Source organism: Paramormyrops kingsleyae, chromosome 2 (assembly GCF_048594095.1).
Source record: "Paramormyrops kingsleyae isolate MSU_618 chromosome 2, PKINGS_0.4, whole genome shotgun sequence".
Classification (NCBI taxonomy): domain Eukaryota; kingdom Metazoa; phylum Chordata; class Actinopteri; order Osteoglossiformes; family Mormyridae; genus Paramormyrops; species Paramormyrops kingsleyae.
The window spans coordinates 5,122,106-5,149,375 of record NC_132798.1 but is presented as its reverse complement, the minus strand read 5'-3'; the positions used below and the strand labels follow the sequence as shown (position 1 = coordinate 5,149,375).

At 40.0% G+C, this 27,270-nt stretch overlaps 1 protein-coding gene across 1 annotated transcript; it reads right to left on the bottom strand.

The window, feature by feature from the left end:
- Positions 1–448: 448 nt before the first annotated feature.
- Positions 449–26,144, bottom strand: plekha2 (pleckstrin homology domain containing A2). The gene is made up of 12 exons (XM_023838586.2): positions 25,933–26,144; positions 20,441–20,604; positions 14,268–14,324; positions 13,959–14,007; positions 13,115–13,212; positions 6,589–6,720; positions 5,148–5,276; positions 4,935–5,003; positions 4,014–4,084; positions 3,836–3,899; positions 2,275–2,352; positions 449–1,899 (listed from the first exon to the last, which is right to left on the bottom strand). The coding sequence occupies exons 2-12, from the start codon at positions 20,579–20,581 to the stop codon at positions 1,546–1,548; spliced, it is 1,242 nt and encodes a 413-aa protein (XP_023694354.1). The 5' UTR covers positions 20,582–20,604; positions 25,933–26,144; the 3' UTR covers positions 449–1,545.
- Between the last annotated feature and the right edge of the window lie 1,126 nt (positions 26,145–27,270).

Sequence of the window (27,270 nt, the reverse complement as noted above, 5' to 3'; positions counted from 1 at the left end):
TATTTGGAAAGTATTGCCTAAGCATCACCCAAAGCACTTTGTACCAGTGTGTCAGTGTGACTACATCATAATCACTCTGTATCCAACCAGCATATTTCACACTTTACCATCATCCATCCATTTTCTATAGCCGCTCGTCCTATTCAGGTTCCAGAGCATATCCCAGAAACTATGGGCACAAGGCAGGGAATAACCAGGACCAACCACTGCCAGTCCATTGCAGGGCACACACACTATTCACACCTATGGAGAATCTGGCAACTCTAATTCACCTTGGCATGTTTTTGGAAAGTGGGTGGAGAGCAGAAAACATAGAGGAAGCCCCATGATGACACAGGGAGAACATACATGCTCCCATTTATCTATTTAATTAACTAAATACCTTTTCCAAATTTAGACCAAAAACACTGGACCTTTTTAAGTTACACTATCAAAAGATTCATTGGTATTTAAAAAGCTGCTTTATGTGATCAAGCATTGTATTTATTGTACAAAGGTATACTCTATAATTTTCTGTGAAATTGCTTCACAAATATTGTATATTAGTGCAAAACTCTTTCTATTTTTTTGTCCACACATCCATTAAAAATAAAACCTTCATTTATTTTTGAACCATTGTGATGATAGTCTTAATATGCTGATGGTAATAAAAATTAAAACATGGGAAAATAAATGTAACAAATGAATAAGCATTTCCCTAGTAATAAAATATAAAATGCTTAACAATGCCTGATATTCCTTCAATATTACAGTTTCTTTTGGCAGATTGTTCATTAAATAATTTCTTAATCCATGGGCTCCCCTTATGTCTAAATATAGCAACAATGAAAACATTCAAAGCTAGAGTAAGAAAAGACAAATAAAACAATGTAGCCAGATTTCAACACTTTACAGCTCTCCAATTCTGCTATTTTAAGCAAATGAGTTCAATAACAAAATCAGAAAAGCTTGACAAAATAAAAGACAGGCATGCCAATTTTCCATTCAAGGATATCTGACAATACTTATGTAAAAATCAAAATGTGTCGAAAAACAAACTTCAAGCAAGCCAGATGTCCTCTTCTCTCTACTGAACCCACTGCCAACCCAAGTGCAAAGGTGATGCGATCACCGAAAACTTGGTATAGCAAGAATAAAACAATCTATGCAAATATCAACTAAAAAAAAACATTAAAAGTAAAAGAAAACTTAAAAAAACAAAAGTACAAAAAAGATTAAGTACTTTCTTCACAGAAGATTAGAGTAAAAATAGGAGATACTGTTCCATAGAATGTAATGAGAATAAACAAATACAATTTAGGAATATTCACAAGTTTATACCTCCTCCTCAATCCTTCCTTCAAGTACCTTTCCAGCATCCTTGTTAAGGGTACAAGCAGTAAGCCCAGAATGTACCATTTTTTCTATGTCATCACTACCAGCCTTCACTAACATAGCAGCGTGTCCAGTACAGGCACAACAGGAAAACAAGACTAAGCCGTCATGAAAATGCGGTGAGACTCCGAGAACGATGCAGGTTTTATTTTGTCCTGCCTTTGCCACAGTCTATACATCGGTGGTGCGTATGCCGTCATCATCAATGTTAAAGGGGAAAACTTTGTCAGTGTTAGCCTGCGGCTGAGATCTGTGGCGACGGCGGGCGCCTGTTGGGTCCAGATCCTTCTCGGGCCCTGCTGGCAGGGGGGGCAAGGAGCTGAAGACCGTTTCCCCTTCCTCTACCGTGAGCAGCTCAGAGCTGGCGGCGTTCACAGGGGTCCACGGCTGCCAGGATGGAGCCACTGAGCACGATTTGGTGAGAGGGGTCTTCCTCTCCTCAGCACCCGCTTGTCTCCTTCGAGGCCCAGAACTCGGGGGCTTGTTGCCACGATGCAAAGAGGTGGACCGGCTAAACAGAGATTCCTGAAGGAAGGACGGTACCCAGATGAAGTTCAATAAAAAATAACTGCTATACATGCACGAATTAATGGATAAATTACACTAAGACCCCGGCACCACATTATCTAAAGCATCCGTACATTCCTTTATTGTTAGATATTATATTTAACAGATTTATAGAGGACATTCAAAGCAATGGGTTAAAATTTGAGTGTAACCTGTAAAAGATATCCCCTACACTTTTGGACTCCGCAATTCTTTAACACTACTGTTCAAGTTAATAAATGCGAATAAAACTAGGATTCTCTCAATACTGGACTTAGTATTGTTTACATCGAATCCATCTCGAAATAATAGTAGATAATAGCCTGGCAAAGGGTCATTGGAGTCACACTTTACCTTAACAGGGCCTTGCAGCTCTTGGATTTTGCTAGAGATGGCCTTGATCCAGGCATGCATATCCTCCGGAGTGTCCGTCTGAAACACACACAGACGTATTTACTGTTCATGTGCCAAATCCAGGCAGCAGCCACTTTTCAGCACGAAGCATATAAATGGGTCAAAATGGAATAGCAGGTAATGGTAAACCAGCTGGGAGTGCTGTGGTACCAGTAAACAATCTAATCAATCCAGCAAATAGACTCAGCTGCACAAATCGTTTATGTTACGTAATGTTATGTTGGCGCATCAGATGAGAGAATCTATAAATTTATATCTAAACAAGTGTCACTAAAGGGACTGATTTTAAACTCAAGTGGTGACTTGAGCCTCATGACCACCCACAGCTGCAGAAGTACTTTCCAGGGGTGTTTGCCAAGCTGCAGTAGCAGCTACTGATGATAGGTGGCGATAAAGGATTAACACAATAAGATTCTCTACAAGCTTTTATAGTCTGACAGAACTAATAAAAATTGGACATTTTTTAAAATTATGTTTTTTCGATGTGTTTCTCCAGTCATTCACTTTGTAAAACTAAAACCACTGCATTCAGTTCTTTAATGCTGTCAGCACAGAGATAATTAAAGTTCTTCTTAAGGCTTGGTTAATGAAAACAAAGCCAGTCTCACCACCTATCACACACTATATAAGGACCTTTAACTAACCACACTCCCCAGGGAACGCTCAGCATGTCATTTTTTTCCCGCTATTTTTCTGATCGAGAAAGAAAAACATGCAGGTTATCCGAAAAAAAAAAAAAAAACATCAGTAGCATCACACATGGGTGATAAAGCATTTCGAAAAAAATAAATTCAGTCCTGTCGTAAACACAGATGGAAGGAAGCTCAGCGATGTAAACAGGACCTGAGGAGCATGAGCACCCCGCAGACCGTGAGCACAAACACAGGTGCAGGGCAGGACGCACGCCTCGCGGAGGAATGGCGTGGCTGCTCAAGGAAGACGCGGCCCCCGCTTTTGATGCCCTGCCTTACTTATTGACGGGAGAGAGGGAGGGGCCCATCTATTCACAAACTGACCCTTCATATTTGCCTGTGTTGATCAATGACCAAACCGCATCAGTCTGCAGATATCACGTTCTGTCAAGATTTTCTTTCCCCTGAGAACTATTGTATTTTTACAGCATGTTTACTGTATTTAGTTAGTATGCAATCTTGTCAGATCAGTTTTCCCCAGTAAAAGAATAAAAGCAACACATATATATCACATTATAAAAATATAACTTTAAAATATGACAGAGATAGCATGATTTACACTGAATTTATTCCCCTTTAATAACCAGGCTACTTGGATGGCTTGCCGACAGTAATTTTTTTTCTACATCTAAAGTGCAATTTCCAACATATGGAAAAGAGGGCAGCAGAGATTAAAGAATGAAAAGATTTGTGGCATTTGTACCACAAAGACATTTCAAGAAGTGAGAATAAAAGTAAAGTACAACATTCATAGCATATTCTTTCATGTTAATGATTTACCCAATAAAGAGAAACATGTACAGACTTACCTGTATGTAGAAGATTCTAGCACTTGTGACGATTTCAAACAGGTTATCTCGCAATAGCAGATCCCTAAGAAACGTTATAGTAAAAACTGTGTTGATAAAAGAATTACCCACGTGCATCCAACTTGCTTAAAATACAATAAAGTGCAGAGACTACAAGGTGTATCAGACATTTTCTTACCCTGATTTGACAAAACATTCATGGACTTTGAGGATGTCCTTCAAAGGAATGGCTCTAAGAGGCTCTTTGTCCTGACAGACACAAATATATTGACACATATTTCATTTTAATAATTTGATAAAAATTTCTTCCTACTTTATCTAAGCAATATCCAGTTGTATGCTGGCTTAAATTTAATTTTATAAATATGCATACAGAAAAAAACTTTACAAATACAAAACACCAAAAAAAACAAATATGCACAAAATAGCTGGATATATCTTTTTGCACTACTGCAATAGACAAGAAGAAAGTGTAACAACAAGGAGAGAAAGGAAGGCTCATTAACCACCCCAGCACTGAGATTTGTGACAAGGGACTTTCACAGTACAGAGTGGGTGATGGGGGTCTTTTCATAAAGCCAGTTGCAGAGGTGGAAAGATGTAAAAGGTTTCACTGGCCGGATTTTCATCATTGCATCTGCCTTTAACTTTAACCCTGGGATTTGAACAATGCAATTTAATTGTGTGAAATGCATTGTGAAGTACTAACTGCAATGAGAAGTTTGCCACTATCGTAGCTTGAAGAGATAATCGCTCAATCTTGCAGTTATGGTTTCTCAAGATCGTTAGGAACGACGTTGCAACAAGTGTGTCAAAACTAAATCAAAACCACAATTCAAATGCAGCAACGTTTGCTGTCACATCCTTCCTGCAGAACTACACAGATTGCCGTTTCAATAAAGGGAATGGCAGAAAATGGCCACGTCCAAAGTTGACCGTTATACACGTCCATAATATTTTTTTATGTCTATGTGAGGCCACAAAATCCTTCAAGAGACACATGTGACATGGAAGTGCTTCTGCTGGGACACCAAAGTGCAATGCTGACACTTGGGAGCACTGTGTTGTTAGTTAGCAGTGACCTATGCAGGAATCTCACCGTGTCACACTTGTAATAACTGACAGAACTATCATCCAGAGTGAAGAACCTTCGCTTCCAGCTCTTCCTCTGAAAGAATAATGAAGCATCACATTATAGTATCTGACACGGGAAAAATAGCATCTTCTAAAAGGTAAAAAAACACTCTGCCTTTTTGCGTGACTTTCCTCTTGGGTTAGCACGTGGTTGGTAGGGCAGCTGTCGCACACTCACCACATTCCCCTGTTTGACGCAAAAGCCCCATCTCACGACACCTGGCTTGGTGACAGCCACCGAGCTTGGTAGTCCGCGGACATGGGTACGAAGGCCGGCGTCACCAGGGTCATTGTCCTCTCCTTCATTCTGCAGACACAGCAACTCTGTCACATAAACATTAAACTCACGCCCAAATACAGACACGTACCCAAAGATGTACACAAAACATGTGCTGTAACTCACTGCACTCATCTTCGGGCTGAATACTTGAACTAGCTGATTACTAGCTGATTACTATATTGCTGAATTTACTTTAATTTATTTAGCAGATGCTTCTGTTCAAGGCAACATGCAAATGAGGATGTGGGTGACAGAGAGCAGGGTCCACCAGCATCCCTTGAGCAGCCACAGGGTTTGATCACACAACCTTCCAGACTCTACTCAATATACTGTAATTCACTGCACTCATCTGAGGTTTGGTCTGAATACTTTATCAGGATATTGTAAGTTTGGACTGAATACTTGAATTATCTGGGTACTAAAACGTACTGCACTCATCCTAGCTTTGGTCTGAATATGTGAATTATCTGGGTACTGTAATTCACTACACTCATCTGAGGTTTGAACAGAATACTTGAATTATCTGTAACCAACTGCACTCGTGATTTAATAGCCACATTTTAAAACTTCTCGAAGGTCTTTGAAACTTTCTGAGGCTGAGTAGTTACGGTCTCGAGTAGTTACAGAGTGCAGTAAAATCTGATGGGAAGGCAGACAAGCATTAGTATAGCATACTTTGGGGAGATGGGTGGGGGATGACTGATCACATAAGGCATTACAGGTTCCTCCCAGGGTTAACCACATACATAGTAACTTGGTAGGAAAAAAACCATACATGGTAATGAACACACAGAAAATGTACATTCTGCAAATTTGCAGCCTGAACTGAAGGGTTGCACAATGGAACATTAGTGAGTGAGATTTACCCAAATGTGCAACGAGAGGGGATGCTGCGGATCGGCACAAACGTAAAAGCAAAAGCGTACTGAGACCTTGAAGGAGAAGCGCTGTAGGGGACAACAGTGCCAGAGGCAGGAAGTGGTACCAGCGCAGAGCAGACGCAGACGCAGACGCAGGCAGGTGCAGGGAGGGATGTCACTGCTGCCCAGACCAGCCTCGCGCTCTACAACTTTATCCGTTTTTTTTTCTCCTCTTTTAGTGCTTCAGTTAACTAAACCCGAAGGCTCCATGAAAAGTCTGGCATCCTATCTCTCATCTGTCACCTGAACTTAGAAAACATATTATACCCCTGGGTAGCCTGGGCAGTTTTGTCACTAGAAAGAAAACCGAAATTTGAGCTTGAAAAGAAGTTCTCAAGATTTTACTTGTGAGTACTGATTACCAAGCAAGCAAATTTTATGGGAAAGTAAGTGAGCACAGTTACTGTAAGTCATAGTACCTGATAGATTGGAGTGTGCACCACTACTCCACCGATAATCTCAGTCTTGTACGCCTGCTGCCTCTTCGGCTGGTGCTCCGCCGTTGACTTGGGAACCTCAGACTTTGGTTGGGCATTGCTTACTTTCGGGACCTGAAGAAGATTAGTGGTGATCAGCTATAACCTGGCTGCCGTTCTTTTGAATTTGTGTGCAAAGCTTGAAATGGCTCATTAGGCAAAGACATTGGCATTGCAGCAACTGGCAACAGATATTTTGGTTATAGACTTCAAAGTGTTAAATGGCACCTAACCACAACACCTACAGAATGTCAGCTCCTATGAAATGGTCAGGCTGCTTCATCTCGCGTCTTCTGGGTGCCAAGTGGTTACCTCAGTTCCAGGCTCTCCTTTGTAATATACTCACACATTCAAACTAAGAAATCCTGATTCCACAAATTTGTGCTGCATTACCCTTTATAGTACAACATATACATCGACAAATATGTAGATGTTACTTCAGAAAAAGAAGTGTGGTTTTTGCATTGAGGAAGTTGATTTTTTTCCTCCCTCAGTAGTGAGGCAAGTTGCTACAGATATAAATTTTAGCTAAATTAATGGGGGAAAATGTAAAACGCAAAATGCAACCAGCAGAAGAACTACACAAATGGCCTGCCTTTAAATATGTGCTATGTCTACATGTGGAAGAACTAACATGTAACATGTAAGGCAGCGTTGTAGAATACCACTGGGATTAATGTTTCCCTGGGGAGAGAGGGGGCTATAAAGGCCAGCAGAGAGTTTCCACTTTACCTCCACCTTTAACACACAGTGGGTATAGAGGAAGTGCCTGAAAGCACATACATCAGCACTTCCTGTTGCACCGCAGATGGGAAAGCATTCAAACTGAAAGCTCTCAATTTACAAAAAGCAGGTGCTGGTTTTTTAATATCAAATAACCAATAAACAATGCTGAGCCCATATGTTATGTAAAAAAGTCAGATCCAGCTGAGGAGACAAAACCCAAGACAGGACACAACGATTCTTGTGTTTTTATTATTCAGCCAAACTGCTGCTTCGCTTCAGCTTCAGGAATATTTAGACATTGCATCTATTTTGGATTCAGGTTGTTAGGCTGCTACCACTGTCAATCAAAAAAGCACTTAAATTTAGTAAAACATTTAAGTTAGAAAATATGTCCTGATAAACAGTAACTTGTTGCACATTTATCCAATTCAAGCAGAACCTGTTTAATAAAACCATCCTGTTTAGCAAGGTGAGGACATTCTGCTAGCATGCCCTGAATACTTGCACACTGTTAAGTTTAATGATGCAAGAATCTATTATAAGACTGAACTACTGCACCATTTTAGTTCTCTCTATATAATTGTTTTTATTAGCATTGGTGGAGTTTTTTTTGTATATTTACAAAGACAGTAATGATATTGTGCTATTCCATTATTCTGCTGCTTGACCTTTTTTCCCAAACCAGACAGCTTGGGTATCACTAACATTAGCAATGCTCTAATATCTTCTGAGTTACAGTTAGAAGATGCAGCAGCGAGTCGGATGTCACAGAAGGACGAATCAGAACGTGGGCTTGATTTCATAGCTACTTCATTACTGTTCAGGCTACACCAATAATCACAATCCTAACCCAGCAAAAGTAGCCTGTATGCTTTGTAATTAATATAACAAAATAGGTTTCAGATATACAACAAATTTAAGCGCATTGTAATATAAATACAACTATTCAAAACTGATACAAATAACAGATACAGATACTTTAACAAATAAGAGATACAGCACATACATATTGAATGTTTTCTGCACTTATGAAATTGTCATCCTTGACAACTTAACAACATATACATGTTTTAACAGATGCACAATACAGTCAATATTATTAAGCTCATATTTTAAAATGCTACTTTTTCTTCATAAAGCCCATTCATATCCTGCCCTAAATCCCCTAACTTTGCATACATCGATCACTCAGAGTTTCAGACAAAGTTATCAAGGCTGAGGAGTAGCGAGTGTGTGTCACAAAGTCAGTGGAATAAGGTGTGAAGCAAGTACACCGCAGGGAGGACAGTGTGTGCAGTGGGTGAGTAACACAACACCGATGTCCTCAAAGTTAGTCCCAGCGATGTCAGGATGCCCGGCCTAAATGGTGGTGTTCGGCTGGGCCTCTATTATGGGAAAGGACCAGAGCAGACTAATCGTCTGGTCCGACCATACGTCAGTATACAGAATATCTCACTCAGAAGGCAACGCGCACCTACTACCTTATAGACCATAAATGGGATAAAGGGATATAGGTTCTTTTATAATGACCTCAGTGACAGACGTCAAACAGTAGCTTAAAATATACTTCCTGGGTATATCTACCAGATCATCCAGCTAGACAAGCAGACTGTTTGAGAGGAAAGGAAAACAGACCGGATCTGAACAACTGATGAAACAATTCTTTATTATAGCTCAACACCTTCCTGGAGTATAAAGCAGGGCTGTCAGAGTCTCGAAAGGCTGACAGGTGTGTCCCAAACGTGCAGTTCACTCAATTCTCACACCCCTCCCTTAAGAACAATAATGCTATAGGCTGGCCTGTAAGTCCACATACCTGTTTAGTGTGCAAACAAGCAATCCATAAAATCTGGATCCCCAAGTCAACTCAGCTGGCAGACTAAGGTGACACCCAGGCATTAACTGCTTAAATCAATCATAGACACCATTTTCAACTGCAGTATTCAGACTAAAGTATTGGGACACACCTCTCAATCATTTAATTTAGGTGTTGCATTCAGACTCATTGCCACAGGTACAGTAACTAAAATCAAGCATCTAACCATGCAATCAAGTTTACAAACATTTGTGAAAGAATGGGTAATTCAGAAGAGTTCGGTGAATTCAAGCGTGGTACTGTCATAGGATGACACTAAGGCTGTCACTGTCGATTTTATCAATAATCGAGTAATCTATCGAGTAATCGTTTATATATAAGTAGCATGAGGAAGGAACCAACCAATCAACCATAGCAGGTGGCTCACTCAATCACCCATTCGGTCAGTTTAGGCACTCCAGTTCACTTGCATGTTTTTTGGATAGTGGAAGGGAATCCGAGAATCCGCTACAAACACACCGTCCGAACATGCGAACTCCACGCAGGCAAAGCGACCCGTCAGGTTCACACAACACGAGATGATAATCAATATCGACATAGCATTTTTTGCGCAGGGCAAACCATCAATAAGTTGCGCTAAACAATCTCTGGAAACAAACTTTAGCAAGCTTTGCAGGTTTAATGATGATTCCTTTTCAAAATTATCTAGTAAATGTAAAAAAAAGCATTCTAGTTTACCGCCGCTGTTTTTGCATGAGCTCTGCATGCTCTCTCCGAGACAATCATGATCAATCTTATGTTGTAGATTATTCCCCATTCCCAAAAGTATTCCCAACTTTCCCTAATGAACTTGGTAGGGGGGTGACTAAGTCTAGCTATTTATTAAATAAGCAAATGTCGAATTATCCAAAGTAAACTAGTAACACTGTACTCCATGGATCACATACACAATAATTACTCTCATCATTGATTATTACCTGTGTCTTTTTCCCATTATTTCCTCCTCTTCTTATTTTTCTTCTCTGGATACCGGAGGCCTTTGGTCTTTTTAACATGATACTGTCTTTCTGGATTAGTAACCGTTACTCGTATTGCGCACTATCGGCGTCACTTAAAGATGCCGTCAGCACATAATATGGAATGGAGAGCAAAGCAAAAAATGCGCCTATCGTTTATTTAACAAGATTTGCTTATTTAATGCGCTTTTTAATGATCTTGAAATAAAAGTGTAAAACACAACTGGTAAATAAATATAGTTAAAAGTTAAAAGTTCTCATTTTTCCCACTTCCCTTTCTATCTTTAGGGGTATCTGGGCACCCCCTTTGAATGGAGCCCCCCCCCAGTATTTGCCTTTAATGCCTTTGCCCGACCCTGCTAACCTCGCATTATTGGGTCAGTCCATTAAATCCAAATGTCTTATTTTAAGATGCATTTGCATTGCAGTTATTCTGTGGTGATATACTGTAAGTTCTGCTTTGCAATACTGACAGACGACTTCATTTTCAGTTTTAATGCTTCCACACTCTGTTTGGACCCTCATCCTCTATGCACCGTATTCTTTCTGCCAAATTGCAAGGAACATTTAAATCAATACTTTTTAATAATAAGATAATCAAGTTTAATCAAGTAATTTTTTGTGAGTCAGTTTGTGATTTTTTTTTTTCCCTGATAGACATTCCATGGTCAACTATAAGCGGTATTATTGCAAAGTGGAAGTGTTTAGTAACAGGCCGGGGTTGTCCTGAGGCGCACAGTGAGTAAAAGTCGCCAATGCTCTGTTGACTCAATAACTGTGGAGTTCCAAACTTCCTCTGGCATTAACCCCAGCACCAAATCCGTGCACTGAGAGCTTCATGTATTGGGCTTCCATTTTTCCCATTGAGATGAATGAGCGGTCCCCATAAGGATATGTTTACCCTACATTTGTGTGTGTGTGTGTGTGTGTGTGTGTGTGTGTGTGTGTGTGTGTGTGTGTGTATTCCAAGAGAAATTAGTTGCCATAAAACAGCAGAACAACAGGCACCATCAATTATTAACTGTTGATATAAAGTTATTAACACTTCTAGGAAAACACTAGATAGAATAAACGTGATTATCTGCAACAACACTACTGAATAAAGTATATTTATTAAGCTAGGATAGGTTTATGGACTACATAAAATGTTAAGGTTTCCAAGGGAACATATATGTACTTGGTGACTGAATTCCTGGCATGCTGCTGCAACAGTTGTTCCAAGGTTTGTGCAAATCATTTGTCTCTGGTCAGTTAGCCTCTCTCTACCCTCCTTGAATTACACAGAAGTTATGAGTAATGCACAGGAAGGCAGCTAAATTGAAAAAACAATAATGTTAAAATTTAGAAGTGGAGCCCACTGCTAAATCTTTTTGGTTGCCATGACATCCTCCCGGCTGATACCACATTGACAGCCTCAGCCTGGCTTCCTGTAGCGTAACTGTCATTCTGCCGAAGTCGTTGGAGGGTCGCTTCAGTTGACAGAGCCAGTGAGCATGGAGAACGCTTCTCCAAATGCCCATACTAGGGGTTCACGGCATTCCATGAAACAGCTAAGGCACGGGGGGGGCGTGACAGCGACGTGCGGCGCACACGATCTGTCCTTCCAGGGAGTGCCTTCCTCTTTTCACTCCCTAGCTAAAATTGGCATACATTTCAGCATGAGGAAGTGGGTGGGGCACGAAGAACGAATGTTGGACAGTCTGCCATTCAGCCTGCCTTCAAAGAATGGCAATATATCAGGGAGGCAGAGTCCCAACCGTAGTTACACCCTGAACTGACAACCTCAGACGCCACATCGTGCAAGGGCTGATCCACGTGCACTGTCACAACATGCCATGGTCACATGGGAACTATCAGCACAGCATCCACTTCCTCATGCATGTCTCGTAACATACATAACACGCTGGGTGCATGGCGTGCAAGATCTGGTACTTTTCAGATACTTGCAGACACTTGATTCTGAAAACACGGGTTTGCTTTCATCATCAGTTGCTCAGGAAGTAACAAAATTAAAAGAAAAAAAATTAGTATGAATTTAGCATGCTTAATATCACGTCTAATTTTAAGGGAAAAAACAGACAAGTTTACAGCATATGAGCAATGGTGGGGCTTTAACGTTGCTCTCTTTCTGAAATCTATTCTACACTGGAGACCATGGAAATAAACCATCAGTAGACAGATGCACAAGTGTATCAGCAGGCTCTGCTCTGCACCTTCCATTTCCAGGATGTCCATCATCACTATCCCCTAATACACCAGTCAGATGTCATTTTCTTCACACATACCACCTCAGACAAAGCTTGTACAAATATATCACTGCAATTTCTCAAACAAGGCAAAATACAATTTGACAATCATACTAATTTGTGACAAAAGAAGTAGCAAATAAAAATTATTTTTAAAGTGCTGTCAACAGCCACTAGAAAGTAATATAAAAATTGTCTTTCTATAATAATCCTGAAACTGTCAAAAGCAAAAAAAAAAACAGAACTAAGCAAGAAAGCTACTTGATCTTCTAGCTGCATTTCTGATTGGTTGTCTGCTCATCTCGCTGCTGGTCTAGTATCAGAAATAATTCTCTATGTACCTTTGCCTTGTTAAGATGAAACCTCGCTGTACTACTTTGGGACAAAGGTTGATCATAGGCAGTACGGGCCAAGAACGACACAAACTGACCACACAAGGAACATTGTTCTCTTGATGTATGTCCAGCATCTACAATGTTCTGCTTATATGATTTTAATTAGGCTACACCTGCTCCGTTTTGGCATTTTGGGCTATGGCTTATCGGTTGCGTATATATTCCAGAAACACTTGCTTAGTTTACATAGACATTAGCTAGCTGAGCACACAGCGCTTAATAATATCAAGTAAAATCAACAAAAAGAGAAATGTTAAAGAAGAGACTCACGGTGATCTTAGTGGCGTTATTTAAAGCAATCACCCACTCCTTCAAATCAACAAGATCATTGGCTTGCAGGAAGTATCGACGGGATAAGGCATTGATGACTGTGGGGGGAAGGGCAACATTAGTCACAAGGACACATTCTCACATACACAGAAATGTGCTGCAAAAAGTCAGTATGTTCGGGCATCAGCTGACTCTAGCGTCTGTGGGTTTTTGCCAGTTTTTTTTTTTTTTTTTACATAAGAACCAACAAAGAGAAGAAAGGCTTCAGCTATATAATTTGCAGTTATGGTTGCTTCTCTTTCATGAGAATGAAGCCACATTATCCCAAAAGAAGCAGGAAGCTAAACCTTACACACACAATAATTCCTGTGACGTTACAAGAAAGCCTGCGACACTTAAGGACAAAATGACATCAAAATACAATATGGGACATATTGATCACATGACTCAGTCAACAGCTCTTCACAAATTTGCAGCATTTGGTAATGTGTATTATTTATGACTGTCAGGTAAATAAATTGATAATAGCATGCCAATTGTAATAAATGAGAAAGAGCCCTCCAGGAATGTTTATTTTCTGGGAAATCTGCTGGATATAGTGCATGGAAACATCTAAATCCATGAGCAAAAATTACTGGGTCTTGTCATGAGGGCAGATATCTGTGGCAAGGGTCATCAGCATAAAAGAGAAGCTACGGAAAATGGAAGCAAAAGCCCCCGTGCGTTTTGGTTTATAGTCTGCAAGCAGGCATGGCATGTTCCGGTGAGGGATGCATTGCACACCCACGAAGGCCACGCCCTCAGCAGAAAGCGATAACAGCCCTTTCCAGATGCCACCACTCACCGAAGCAGAATTCTGCTTTTGGTTTCTGTTTTGCTGTAGCCTCGCTGACCTGCCACAAGGCCAGGAAGAGAAATACGGTCATGAAGGCAAAAAAAACCACATCAAGCTTTTGAAGAAACAGTTATATATATATATTTGTGTACCAGCTATGCTACGCTATTAGTACGTGTCTTTATTATTTTGAACTCAATACCAACCGTACATATACATGTAAACTAGCTAATTTTTAATTTAATTACTTTATAAATACATATTAGTGGAAACATTTATTATGGATCTTTGAACAGGACAGCATGAACAGGGCGTTACCTTGGAGACGTATGTCAGAGGAAGGCTGCCCACAGCATTCGCTCCAGAGGGCAAGTTCTGAAAAGAAATTTACATCCAAGGAAAATTACTTGCCAGAGAATTAAACCAAACATTTTTAGAGGAGATTTTAAACAGAATTTCTCTTAAAGATATCAATTTATGATAATTTATTTATTGTGAACTGGCTAATGTGAAGGCTAACATGAAGCACCATTATGTAGTCAGGAAAGGTTATGTATCAAAATCTGCAGACCTTCAATAAGAAAATAACTGTTTCCTTTAATACAGAGCAAGAATTGTAAGTAATGTAACACTTTACCTGTTAATTACCTAAAAGATACACATATAATTGGACACACAAAATGTTAAAACGCATTATACTGTAACAAGACATTATATTTGTTTCCCAAGATGTTACAAAGTTATGTTTAAAAGTTTATGAAGTGCTGATTCTTTCTGATAAAAAAACATACAGCCAAAGAACCTAAAGACACAGCTACACAGTGACTTGAATCAGATATATTATTATAAAGTGCAACTGCAGTTTAAACATATTTTTACAACTGTATAATCACAGGCTTTCAAATGCTTTTAGAAAACTTTTTCCATACCATTTTAAATGTAAAGCAATCCTTAAGACAAGATGACACGGGGTATATAAAGAATATGAACACTGTAAGTTCCTCCTAAAAGGAACTTCTAAAATGATGCATAATAGTACCTCTGGTGTCATGAGTAGACTGTACCAAATCCGCTTCAGACATACCAAGCTACCAAAAAAATGATTCCACTGCTAATTATTTAGCTCTGGGTGTCAGTTCTACTCTTTTATTATCACCATACTTCTGCAGTCCTCTCCTGGTTGCTGCTGGACTCTACCATCCCTCCATCTCACAAGGAACCAGCTTCCGCACCTGCCTGCCCAGACATCAGCTTCTGTAATTTTACTGGACCTTACACATTGATACCTGGACTATACAATCTTCTGGCTTGCTGTTTGAAAACACTGGGCAGGGATAATGTAAAGCGCTTCATGACGTCGTAATGTCTATATAAAGCATCTTGAAGTCCTTATCAGCCACAGGATATGCTGGGTTGTTTAGCCAGCAAGTTACTTTTCCTTTGTGCATATAATGGACATGTTTCAGTGTCCTGACCAGCATAAGTTCCACATCATTCATCCACATGACTCCATCCACATCTGGTCAAAACAGATCACTCTCATCCCAAGACCACAGAGTGTGGCTCATTCTGGGGGATCCCCAGACATTGCAAAAGCAGCTGGGAGATTATATCTCCAGCATCTCCTGGGTCTTCTCCAAGGCTTCCGCTCAGTGAGACATGCCCAGAACAGCTCCCTTTGAAGCCAGGTGGCATCCTTTCCAGATGCCTGAATCACCTCAGCTGACTCCTCCCAATTCAAGGAGGCAGCATCTCCATTTCAAGGACTTATGACTCATGTTATGACGCTTTGCATGTTATCAGAAGAACTGCTGATTCAAATCCTGTGTAGTGATGCTTCCATTGTGCCCTTCAGAAAGGCCCCTAACCCCAACTCCTTTCGGGGCGCTGGATACTAACCAGCCTTGTGCTCTGACCCCACAACTTGCTCTCACCAAGTTGCATGATGGGATACATGGAGAGCATGATGGGATACATGGAAACTACCCAATTCCCCAACAGGGATAAATAAATTATCACTATTATATTGATGTTTCTGTGGATTACTAAACTGGTTCCCTGCTACGGATGCAAGTCCGACATTCTTGTAGAGAAACCTCATCTCAGCCGCTCATATTCAGGACCCTGCAGCTCATACGTGAGGACAGGGATGCAGACTGACCGATAGACCACAATCTCATCTGACAGCTTAGGACCTGCCTCACCTCCTCGTCTTTCTGATGAGAGTCGTTGTACATAAAAGAGAAAATATGCGAAAACTATGTGAAATCATCCTCACATCCTGATATTTGATGGCACTAGTACATATAATAGAAAAATGCCAAATATCAAATGTATCTTGCAAGGGCGAAGGTTTGGTTGCAGCATTGGTAAGGACCAAAACAGCTCCAAACCTCCCCGTCCCCATAAACACACACGGTCCCCCCCCACAGTACTGCCACAGTACTGCCCTAATCTACACCTTTGGTATTTTGCAAACACTAAACTAAGAAAATTAAGATTTTTGGTAATGCGTAATTTGTCGGTTGCGTTAAACTATTGCAGTCTTGCGAATCAAACGATGGTATTGGTGAGTTCAGTTATTTTCTTATTGAAGCAAACCATTTCCCCAAATATAAGCGGGTTGCTCTAATTTGCTTCTATTAGCATTAAATTGGTTCTTAGATATCTGCAAATGTTTGAGCAGGACTCACAGAAAAACTAGTATTCATAGGATCTGCATGAATTGGTACATTACACTATCTGAATAAGAAAATGGACACTCAGGGCACGTGACTCTAAGCAAATGCAAAATGCACATATGGACATTCAAAAACAGATTACAATTTGCCCATACAGAACTCTGCAAACCCATGAACTCAAAATGTGGAACCAATGTCTCATTATATCGGCAATGGCCAATTTTCTTAGCTATTATCAAGATTAAACACTAATTATCTGAGTACTGGACATCAAAAATCTGTGATTAAAAATTGCCTGGCTTGCTTTTGTTAAAAGATCCACCGCACCAGGTACCGTACTTTTGGTACCTTATGAAAGTACCAAAAATATGGTACTTCAAGGTGTTGGTTTTCCCCTGAAGTAAAATCTGGTACTGGTGCTGCATGACATCACAACACAAGGCAAGGTTTTTTATACTGAACTCGAAAAAGGGCTGTCGTATATTAAAGGGCTGGACGATGTGCGTTATTAATACTAACATTGCACGTTGTGCACATGCAATTCTTACAACGTTAGCCAGCTAGATTAAGATCAGACTTTTTCTTACATTCAATTTGGTACAGACATTATAGCGCAGGGAGTTTAGGTTTCGCTAAAACATTTTTACTCTGTCACAGGAAAAATTTTTTTTTTGCAATTTTAATTATTATTCCATCAAGATTATCAAGTATATGTTTAAAGTTTGACATGAGCTCTGCATGCGTTCTCTCAGATAATCGTTTTTACCATCGCTGTTTAAATCACTGCTAGACGGGTTTGTGAGACATTTATATTGGAACTCCTTTTTTTGTTTTATAAATACCCCAATATTTATTATAACAAAATCACATTGCGATACTTAGAAATTTTCCAATACCGTCCTGTCCTACTATATTATGAAAATTGCCTTTAATACTATCCTGATCTCTGGTTCTTCCGACCAGATCACAATTAAAGCTTGGGTCACTTCATTAGTCCACGCATCCATTATTATTATTTTTTAATTTTAGTTTTTTTTACCCCGTTTATTGTTGTTTTCTGAGTTCGCAACTGTTTTCAAGACGGGGGTTGCATTGTTTTTCAAAGGCAGGCTATTTGTCGATTCAGTCCCAATTCAAAGTACCGAAGTGCCAAATAGTACCCCACTGGCATTTTTGGTACTGAAACTTTTGGTACTGGAACTTTCGGTACGGCTGCTTTGGTTACCCTAATTGAATGGCCCATTGAGCGCTTCCTTTTTGTGGCCAGAAGCTGATACGCCGGTCCTGGATCAATCATATGTTTGGCACAATCATGTTTTGTTGTTTCCTTTTGCAGTTGAATGAGTGCAATAAATGTTTAAATTTGAGGGGAAAAAAATCATTACAGAAAATCGTGATCTCAGTTCTAAGCAAAAAAATAATAATAATAATTCACGTTTTTTCCAGAATCGTACAGCCCTAGCTCCATTTCACATATGTGAATATCTGCTCAGTACCCTAGTGATCTTGTGTGCGCAACATAATTATCTTGCGTGCACATTTTTTTTTTTTTTTTTTAAAGTCTTGGGACTTCACAGGCTCCAGGGAAAGGAAACATACACTTGTAAGCAAATTTACACTTAATCTTTTCATTTATATAATATGATCTTTTGGATGTTTTACTAGTATATTTAGTATAGTATATTTCTGGCTTATGTGTTTTTGCTATAAGGTACCTTGAATGATATGGAGGTAAATCCGACTTATGTAAAATTTGCGGAATGGGTTATTTACGTCAACTGTCTACTGCCTGCACATAGTCAAAAAATAATGACACAGTGACTTTAAGTTCTTTTAACAGTTCAAGACTCAAAATCTTTTAACAACTTTAAAAGGTCAACTCTGAGCCCCAAGAAAATTGCATTCAGCCTTAAGGGGGACAGTTCATGAACATTTCAATTTTGGTTAAGTAAATGGATCTTGATGGCATTCAAGTATAAATAATATTCTTTTGCTCATGACTTATTAGAAAGGATATGAAGGCGTTGTAAGGAAAAAGTCTTGTAATTCCTATACGCTGCAGTGTTTAACATTTCTTAAAATATTTAATGCGACGAAAAGCTTCCTAACTGTTTCCAGGCTAGAATGTCTGTACTACCTGTGCAGCGTATAGGTTCGTTTGAGTTACTATGTACCTAACCAGATCACCATTAGATAAATCAGCAGATACACACATAAAAATTCCAGTGAATTCCCCATCCACCTCTGGAACTGCTCCGGTCCAGCACAGCTTTTCTCAGGACTAACTCACAGCTGCCCCATTCTTCTTGACTGTCTGATACTGAGCACTGGAAAATAGTTAATCCTGTCCAGCGCCACCCCCCCTATGAGCTGGTACACATTGTATCATTAGTGTCGCTCCTTAGTCAGCACTAAAGGGATTTATTGTCACAGTCTACTACAATATATTTCAAGAATAAGCAAATGCACTGACCTAATCTGCTGCATAGATATAAATGATTATTTATTTTTCATTGATAAAAATATGGCCCATGAGTAAAAGGGCATTAACCTGATCAGTGTGCAATTTTCTACCATGGAGTAGTTGTCCATCTGGGGGGGTGGGGGGGGAGATAATAAAAGTTGTCCGTTGGGGGGGGGGGCGGGTTGGGGGGTAGAGGCCCCTTTCAAGTCAATGCATTAAAGTGCCCATAAATTCAGGAAGGACAAAATAATACATTAGTCCTACTGAGTCTTTAGTCCCCCTTTAATGTTCCTTTACTTTTGGTTTGAAGCACATTTTGAATTTTGCCACTTTGACTTCTGATTTAGTTTTTCATTGAAAAAAATGTTATGAAATTCTAAGTTAGTACTGACCTTGTGTTTTGCCTATAGAGTTAATATATGTGTGTGTGTGTGTGTGTATGTGTATGTGTTTGTATAGATCACATTTGAGGACCAAATTGTCCCCAAAGTGTGGTAAAACCTGAAATTTCCCTACTTTTGGGGACATCTTTTGAGGTCCCCGTTTGGATTGTAAGTCATTGTAATATAGAAAAACTTCACTGGCCCATTATTTCAAAATTGGCTATTTGTAGTATTTGTAGAGTTACAGTCACAACCCATGGATAGAAAACTCAAGCAAAGTTCAGGTTACAACAAGTGTGCAAAAACAGTGTTGAAAAGTTTTTGCAAATGTCCACTTATGTTGCTTGGCTACAGTACACAATTCCCATGCTGTACAAACAGAGAAACATCAAGTATTTAGCATATACTGTCACCACACTTCCTGTACAAAAGAATTACAATTTGGAACACAGACAACTTATTTTATGATCACTCACACTGCTGACGGAGCAGAAACAGAAGAAAAATCCAACAAGCCAGATAAAATCACAAAGGAAACATAAGACAGAACTACTTTGTAGGTAGATAAAAGTAGATGTAAATTATACAGCCTTTCATGCAAGAAATGCTTAACTGTTTAATATGTTGTATGGATGTAATGAATGATATGTTAGCTATAAAAACATAAACCTTATAATGGAAGCTAATGTTATTTAATTAAGCAATCTACATATTCAAAAGGGAAGAACAATTACGAATGAAGCAACACTTTGTATAGTTTGTGGGGCCTCAGCCAAAAACCAGAGCAGCTATCTTTTGGCCATCTGCCTTGTATCTAGCATGTATCCAGGATCTTCTCAGACTGACGCCAGTCACACTACAGCTGAATGGAGTTGTTTTGGGGATAAGAAAATGGAAAAAAAAAACATATGTATTTCGAGGCCGGAAAGGCTGACGGTCCCTGACGCTGAAAGGCCGGCCTACCTGGGGGTTATCCATGTACCATATCAGGAGGTTGTTCTGGGTGTCCAGGATGAAGTACCTCCGCTGGAACTTGTTGCTGTTCTCATTCTCTTCGATGTCCAAGAAGCCGCAGCTACGGTTCTGTCGATCCACATAAGGCATTCCTGGAGCTCTCTCTCATTACCCTGTTTCGGGAAACAACCGGGGAGAAAACCTTACTGCCTTACTCAGATGGGAGAAATTACTCTCTCTCTCTCTCTCTCTCACACACACACACACAAGCATGAACTCATATCTGTGCACAAAATCAAGCAATGACCTAACCATTGAAGCCACAAGTCATCGATGCATACTCATTAATATTTCATTCATCTGACAGGAAAATTACAGTGTTGAGTCTTTTTTGTAAAAAGTAAAAAAAAAAAAAAAAAAAACCTTTGCTAGGGTATCTGCATGCAGGCACATTTTAGCCGGCTAGATATGAAGCGTGAGCTCAGCTCCATTCACAGAAAAAGCTAAGCATCCTGATCTCCACATGCAGGTCCCATCTCTGCTGCTCTAGGCCAGAGAGATGGAGCAGCTGCTGAACTTCTGACCATCTATCTAAGCTGCAGTCAGAGGTGGACATCCCAGGTCCAGAAAGTAAAAATCCAGACCAAGATTTTGTTTCAACCAACCAGTTGAATATAAAGAATCACAGTGACATAGACAACTCAGCTGGTTGGAAAAAACAAAATCCTGGTTTGGATTTTTACTTTCTGGACCTGAAATGTCCTCCTCTGGCTACAGTTCATTGCTGGGCCATGAAATGGGCACCTTGTGCTTTGCTTGAGAAATGGGCAGCAAGAGGCCACCCTTCTCCACTGACCTGGCACATCACTGTATGTTGACACAAAGGGGAAAAAAAGCCAGTAAAACAGACCCGTCACCTTCAGAATCCTGACCTGCTTTCAGCCATGCACAACGACCCGCCGTTCATATCACGCTGCTCTTTGGCACATGGGGAGCCCAAAGAAAGTGGAGTGACAAGCGGGATGTACAGGGATCCCAGCAGACCCCCCCCCCCCCCATCCCCCCGAAACCAGCCGCAGTTTGCAACTGTCAGCACCAACGACGGACTGAGCAGTCCACAGGACGACAAAGGGCCTCACTTATCCATTCAGCTACTGCGATGCCACCAGTGCAAAATCTGACCCCGCTTTCGGGTTTGTGGGATGCAGGCGGCTGCCCAAAGGCGCAATGTCATGATTAGCATATGAGGAACAGATACTCTGCTGAAAAGCAGCCATGATGCCCGTCGCGAGGATTCCACCCTGCAGCAGTGCCGCATTCACACAGCCCCCACAGAACCTCTCTGGGGCGGCCGAATCACGCGCAGCCAGGGTCATTTTACAGAGATTGTGGTCTTAGTCCGCATTACGTCATGAGCCAGCACCACCCGAGAGCTCTGCTCCAGCGGAACATGACTGGGCGCGACTGCGGGGACACGGGCGGGTTTCAGTCAGCCTGGGGCTCTGGGGCGGCCGGCCCAAGCGCCACTTACAGAGGCGTACGGTGCAGCAATCTCCAGCAGAGACAGAACCAGCACCACTCCAGCTGGCTGTCACTCCTCAACATGAATCCACATGGCCTGCAGTGTGTAAAATGACAACAAGCTGGCCAGGATGTGAGATAAAAGACCAAGGGGCAGGCAGACCCTCCAAATGAAAGGACACTTTTCATCATCGGCTCATAGCACTTATTACCATTAATATTCTACTGATACATTAAAAGGCTACATGCATCTATTTTTAAAAGGAAACTTTTTTTGTTAAGAGTAAGTGACCTCTTTAAGGGTATTTGCATATTCTGAATTTCTGGCAAAAAAAAAACTGATAGTTGTTGGGCATTTCAGGTCCAGAAACTACAAATCCAGACCAAGATTTTGTTTCTGCCAACCAGCTGATTCTCTGTGGCTGAGTCTTTATGCTGAACCGGTTGGTAGAAACAAAATCTTTGTTTGGATTTTTAGCTTTTGGTCCTGAACTGCCCAACAACAAAGTGACCACAAATTGTAAATTTAAGGGAAAAAAATGAAACAGCAAAATAATGAACAATAGATGTTCAATATGTAGTTTCAGAGTAGTGTTTTGTTATGTAGGTAATGCATAAACACACAGGATAGCCGACTCGTTATTAAGTATAGGGTCAGTCCTAACATCTGGTTATTGTGATTAGGGACAGTCCAGAAAGACACGCACAATTTACTATAAATACTCTTTCCAGTCAGCAAATCCTACAACGGTAGTCAACAGCAGACTCACAGAAGAAGTTTTTTAATGGTTAACCGTGTGGGATGGGGCAGGATTATGACGCACTCTGTGAACTCCTGCCAGCAACAAAGGAGTCTAAAATACACTATTTTCACATTACCAAAGAAAATAACACATGTGGCTCGCTGAGCCTCACATTCTATAGTCACATCAAAATGAGGACACTGATAAATGATTTCATTAACGGTTTCATCAAGTTTCATCTAGTTAAAACTACTTACAAGTTCTGATCTGTTAACACATGTAAATTCTTTCTGAAGAGTATTTAACAGCTGTAAAAATAAATCTAATCCAACCACTAGTCACTAGTTTCATCCGCTAGTGAAATTAATGCTCTCTGCAGAAGAAAGCTTGGCTGGTCACATGGAATCCAATATTAAGCCCGTGATGAAGTTAAGACACATACACACAAGAGCCTCACTCAGGATATGCCCTTGATTTGTGTAGAGTGTCAGGTCCCTAATCACATCTGCGACGGGCAGTAAGAGCGATGAGGCAGTTAACTTCTCTCTGCTAGGTAATGGCACACAGCCTACCACTAATATGAAAGGGACCATTATAGGTATCACACAGCAGTGCCACTCCACATGTGTGTGTGTGTGTGTGTGTGTGTGTGTGTGTGTGTGTGTGTGTGTGTGTGAGTCCAGGTATACCAAATGTCCCCACGACGTGATGAATTTTTTTTTACCTTATGGGGACCAAGAAACTGGGAAAACACTATTTTATAAAAATCCATGACTGCAATGAAAAAACTACAAATGCAAAAACTCTCGTATTTTGTTTGGTTACTTATGGTTATGGTTAGGGTAGGGTAGGGGTTAAGGTTGTCATACTTAGCATTAGCATTTTTCCCATAGAAATAAATGAGCGGTCCCCATAAGGATATGTATACCCTGCGTGTGTGTGTGTGTGTGAGTGTGTGTGAGCTCGTCCAGGGAACCATCGCCACACTCCGAATACACAGGCACGGTGAATACTCCTGTAAACAAAGACACTCTGCACTGATCAGAATCAGAATCCAATCAGAAATTTAACCTGCAGGATGTGACACTACCCCAGGAGCAGACAAGCATAATGTTACCTGGGGTTCAACTTCTTAACATGTGTCAGCTGTAAGAACAATTGGTTGTAATAAACATAATTATATAACATCCCATTAAACTGCCAGTTTGAATAAAGATTTGTCAAAATGCATGAATAATTTCAAATACACTGGTCTGTGTTATATAAAGGTGTGGATCATGTGTTGTACTGTAATGTGACAGCATTTTATTCTAGTTTCTAACATCTGCTAAAAAAAATACATAATGCATGCATTCGTTTAACTTTATGGTATTAAATTTTGCCTTTACTACTGTCTATATCAGGGGTGTCAGACTCCAGTCCTGGGGGGCCAGAGTCCAGTGTAGCTTAGTTCTTTCCCCGTTCCCCCACTAATGATTCAGCTCAAGAACTGTGTGGTAATTAGCACAAGCGGTTGAACCAGGTGTGTTAAGTTAGAGGAAACCCAAAAATGTGCAGGGCTCCGGCCCCCCAGGACTGGAGTCTGACACCCCGGGTCTCTGGCTATGGAACTGTAAGGAATTAAGGATCCTTAACCTGAAGATCTGTGATGAGACTCATCTGTGATCATTGATTGAGAAAAAAAAAACTAAACTGTAAATACCATGTCTGTGTTTTTTTTTTTTTGTAGAATTCGCCATGGTGTTGACCTCGCCAACAGCCAACCTCAAAAGAGCTCTTACATAATACGACCAGTGAGTCCCCATCTGACAGTCATGGGTTTCAAAAGAACAACCAGTTTTCAATTTTCAGACACGATGGTCATTTCAGGATTTGAGAAGCAGTGTAATAATACAAGAGGCCTACCAGTGCCTCAGTCAGATCTTTGCAATGAGGCCTTTGTACACGAAAAAGGCAGAGGCCTACCTTACATCTTGTATTAAAACCATTACGTGTGGGAACATGTCACATTTAGTCGGTCGTCTTTTGTCAATAACCACCTTGTCATTAGGAACCTGTTTTCTAATTATTCGCCAGGCTAGTAATTATCTGTTTGGAGAAGCATAATAGTCAACTGACAAAAATAGGCCAGTCTTCAGTTTTTAATTGGCTTTAAAGTGAGAGATTGACACTAATAAAATAAATAAAACATAATGGGATTGTTAGAAAACTAGATTTAAACCGCTTTACAGCATTATGATAATCAAACCAATTATCTAACCACTTTTAATAACTTCCCCACAATAGGCCTATCTGCAAACACCTTTGTGTAATGGTTTACAATATACAACGTTAAGTTGGTTTGGTAAATAGAGTATATCATTTTCAAAGTATTGTTTCATACATTTAAAATACTTAAATGGTTTGCAACTCGTTTTCAATTCCATAAGCATAACAGAGAACTTTAATGCATTGGAAATTATTCAGCAGTAATATTATCACTGAGTGATATATCATATTACACGCAGGCTAGCAGAGTAACGTTTTTGAAAATTAAACCTTTCATAAAACCAGATCTGCACTTGTCAAAGACAAATGCATTCTCCTCAGTTTAAGTTACAATTATTGTCTTATTGCTTCTCAAATAATAATAAAAAAAATCAATAATTGCTTTCGACCCTGACCCGGATAAACGGTTAGAAGATGGATGAGTGTAATTCAGTAATTCATAGGTCTTCGTTTTTACTTAGAAAATAAAAATACATCGCAAATAATACATATCTGAAAAGTGACCTTTCAAAAACTGAACACTGAAGAGTTCCATAACAAAGAATTAAATAATCATATAATTGCTATACTATGTATCATTTTAAAATGAACTCAGTAAGGATTATGTAAATCAGCATAACATTTAATATAAAAGCACCAGTTAAGAATTTCACAATGATACAAAAATAGTGGTTAGACTATACTAGGGTTTTATTCTGGGCCAAGAAAAATAATTAAATTGATCATGCAGCACCCTTTCGTCACAATACGCATCTGCTGAAATATGTAGTTATATTTTGTAGTTTAAATAGCAGGGAGTCGTAAATTGCTGTAGTGTGGACATCTGGAAGGCTGTCATTTTACCGAAATGTTGCTCCCATTACAACTTTTCGCAGCTTCAAGTTTCCTGTGTAGCACTTGACCTACCACACCATCCAGAGCTCCACTAACTGCAATCCGCAAATAAACCTAAAAATAACAGTAACTTACCCGAACAGTAAGTATTTAGTGCTCTCTGGGGAATTCGTTGTCCAAAGTCGAGTAGTTCAGAGAGTCCCAGCGCTAATAAGCAGAGACGTTAACTTTCCACATTTTATTAATAAAGGCGGCTTCGCTTATCCTGCTTGCGAACACTGAACGTGCTCGTCTGCGTCTGGTTCGTAGCACTGAAGCTGTCTTTTTTCCGGGTAAAGCGATGCCGATTAGAATAAACCAGCCCCGGATATGATCTAGTTTTTTTTTCCAAAAGAGAACCAGAAACTAGTGATGCGCTTGTTATTTATTTCGTGGAAAGAAAACTTTTCAAATTTTCATAACCCGCGCATCTTATAAGTTTATGTCCCATTTTGACTGATGGACTTGCGAGAAAATGTGCCGTTTTGTGAAAGGGCTTGCTTACGAATTGATAACATTCAGCAATGCAGTGTAACATATTTCAAGTATCCGTGGATTTTGCGATCGCTTTTTGATTAAGATTAAAACCAATTAACTGATTGATGTGCAACATACATATACTACAAGAGGAACTGGGATTTAAACCCACACCTAGTTTAAGTCGCATGAAACTCTTCACGTCACATTTAGGGCCAGCTGTTGCTGCTTTCGGTTTAGGCGAAATAACTTAAGAACGATTTAAATTTAAATCACTCGTGGACACAGAAATTACATTAAAGAAAGATTACATATGTAAGTGTGGAAGTTCAGGCATGTACATTATCACTGGGCAAACTAATTTCCTATTTCCGAGTAGCTGATTAAGGCTAAGTATTTTGAAAAGATATCTCTTTTGTTCGTAGGTATGACACATTTAGAATCCCGCGATGCTGATAACAAATATTATTACTTTATCTATTAATTCTTGCTTTTGACACAAAAGAAGTTGCCGGCAGTGACTGTTGCACATGAACACCCTATTAACCAGCCACACCTCTCCTTGTATTCTGCTTCCATTGCTTTTTTTATTTAATAGAACATATTTTAACAATTTTCATGAAATCATAATCTGCCCATTTCATTCACAATTGAAATAACACCATATTGAATTCATACTCACAGGAAAAGTAATCGTCATGTTAATAGATAAAAGCTAGACTCACACAACTGAACAGGTTGATCAGGTTTGACTACACAATGGTGGCCATGCTGTTAGTCTGTTGGTTAATCAGGCAACTTTGTTTACTAGCTATCTCAGTATTATTGGTGACACCCCCTTTCAGATCAAGTTCTGTGTTTTGTTCCCCTCTTAGATTTCCTTGGGAACCAGGTTAAACTGTAATCATATGGTTTTTCATAGTATAATAAAGGACCCCCCCCCCCCCCCCCCTCACA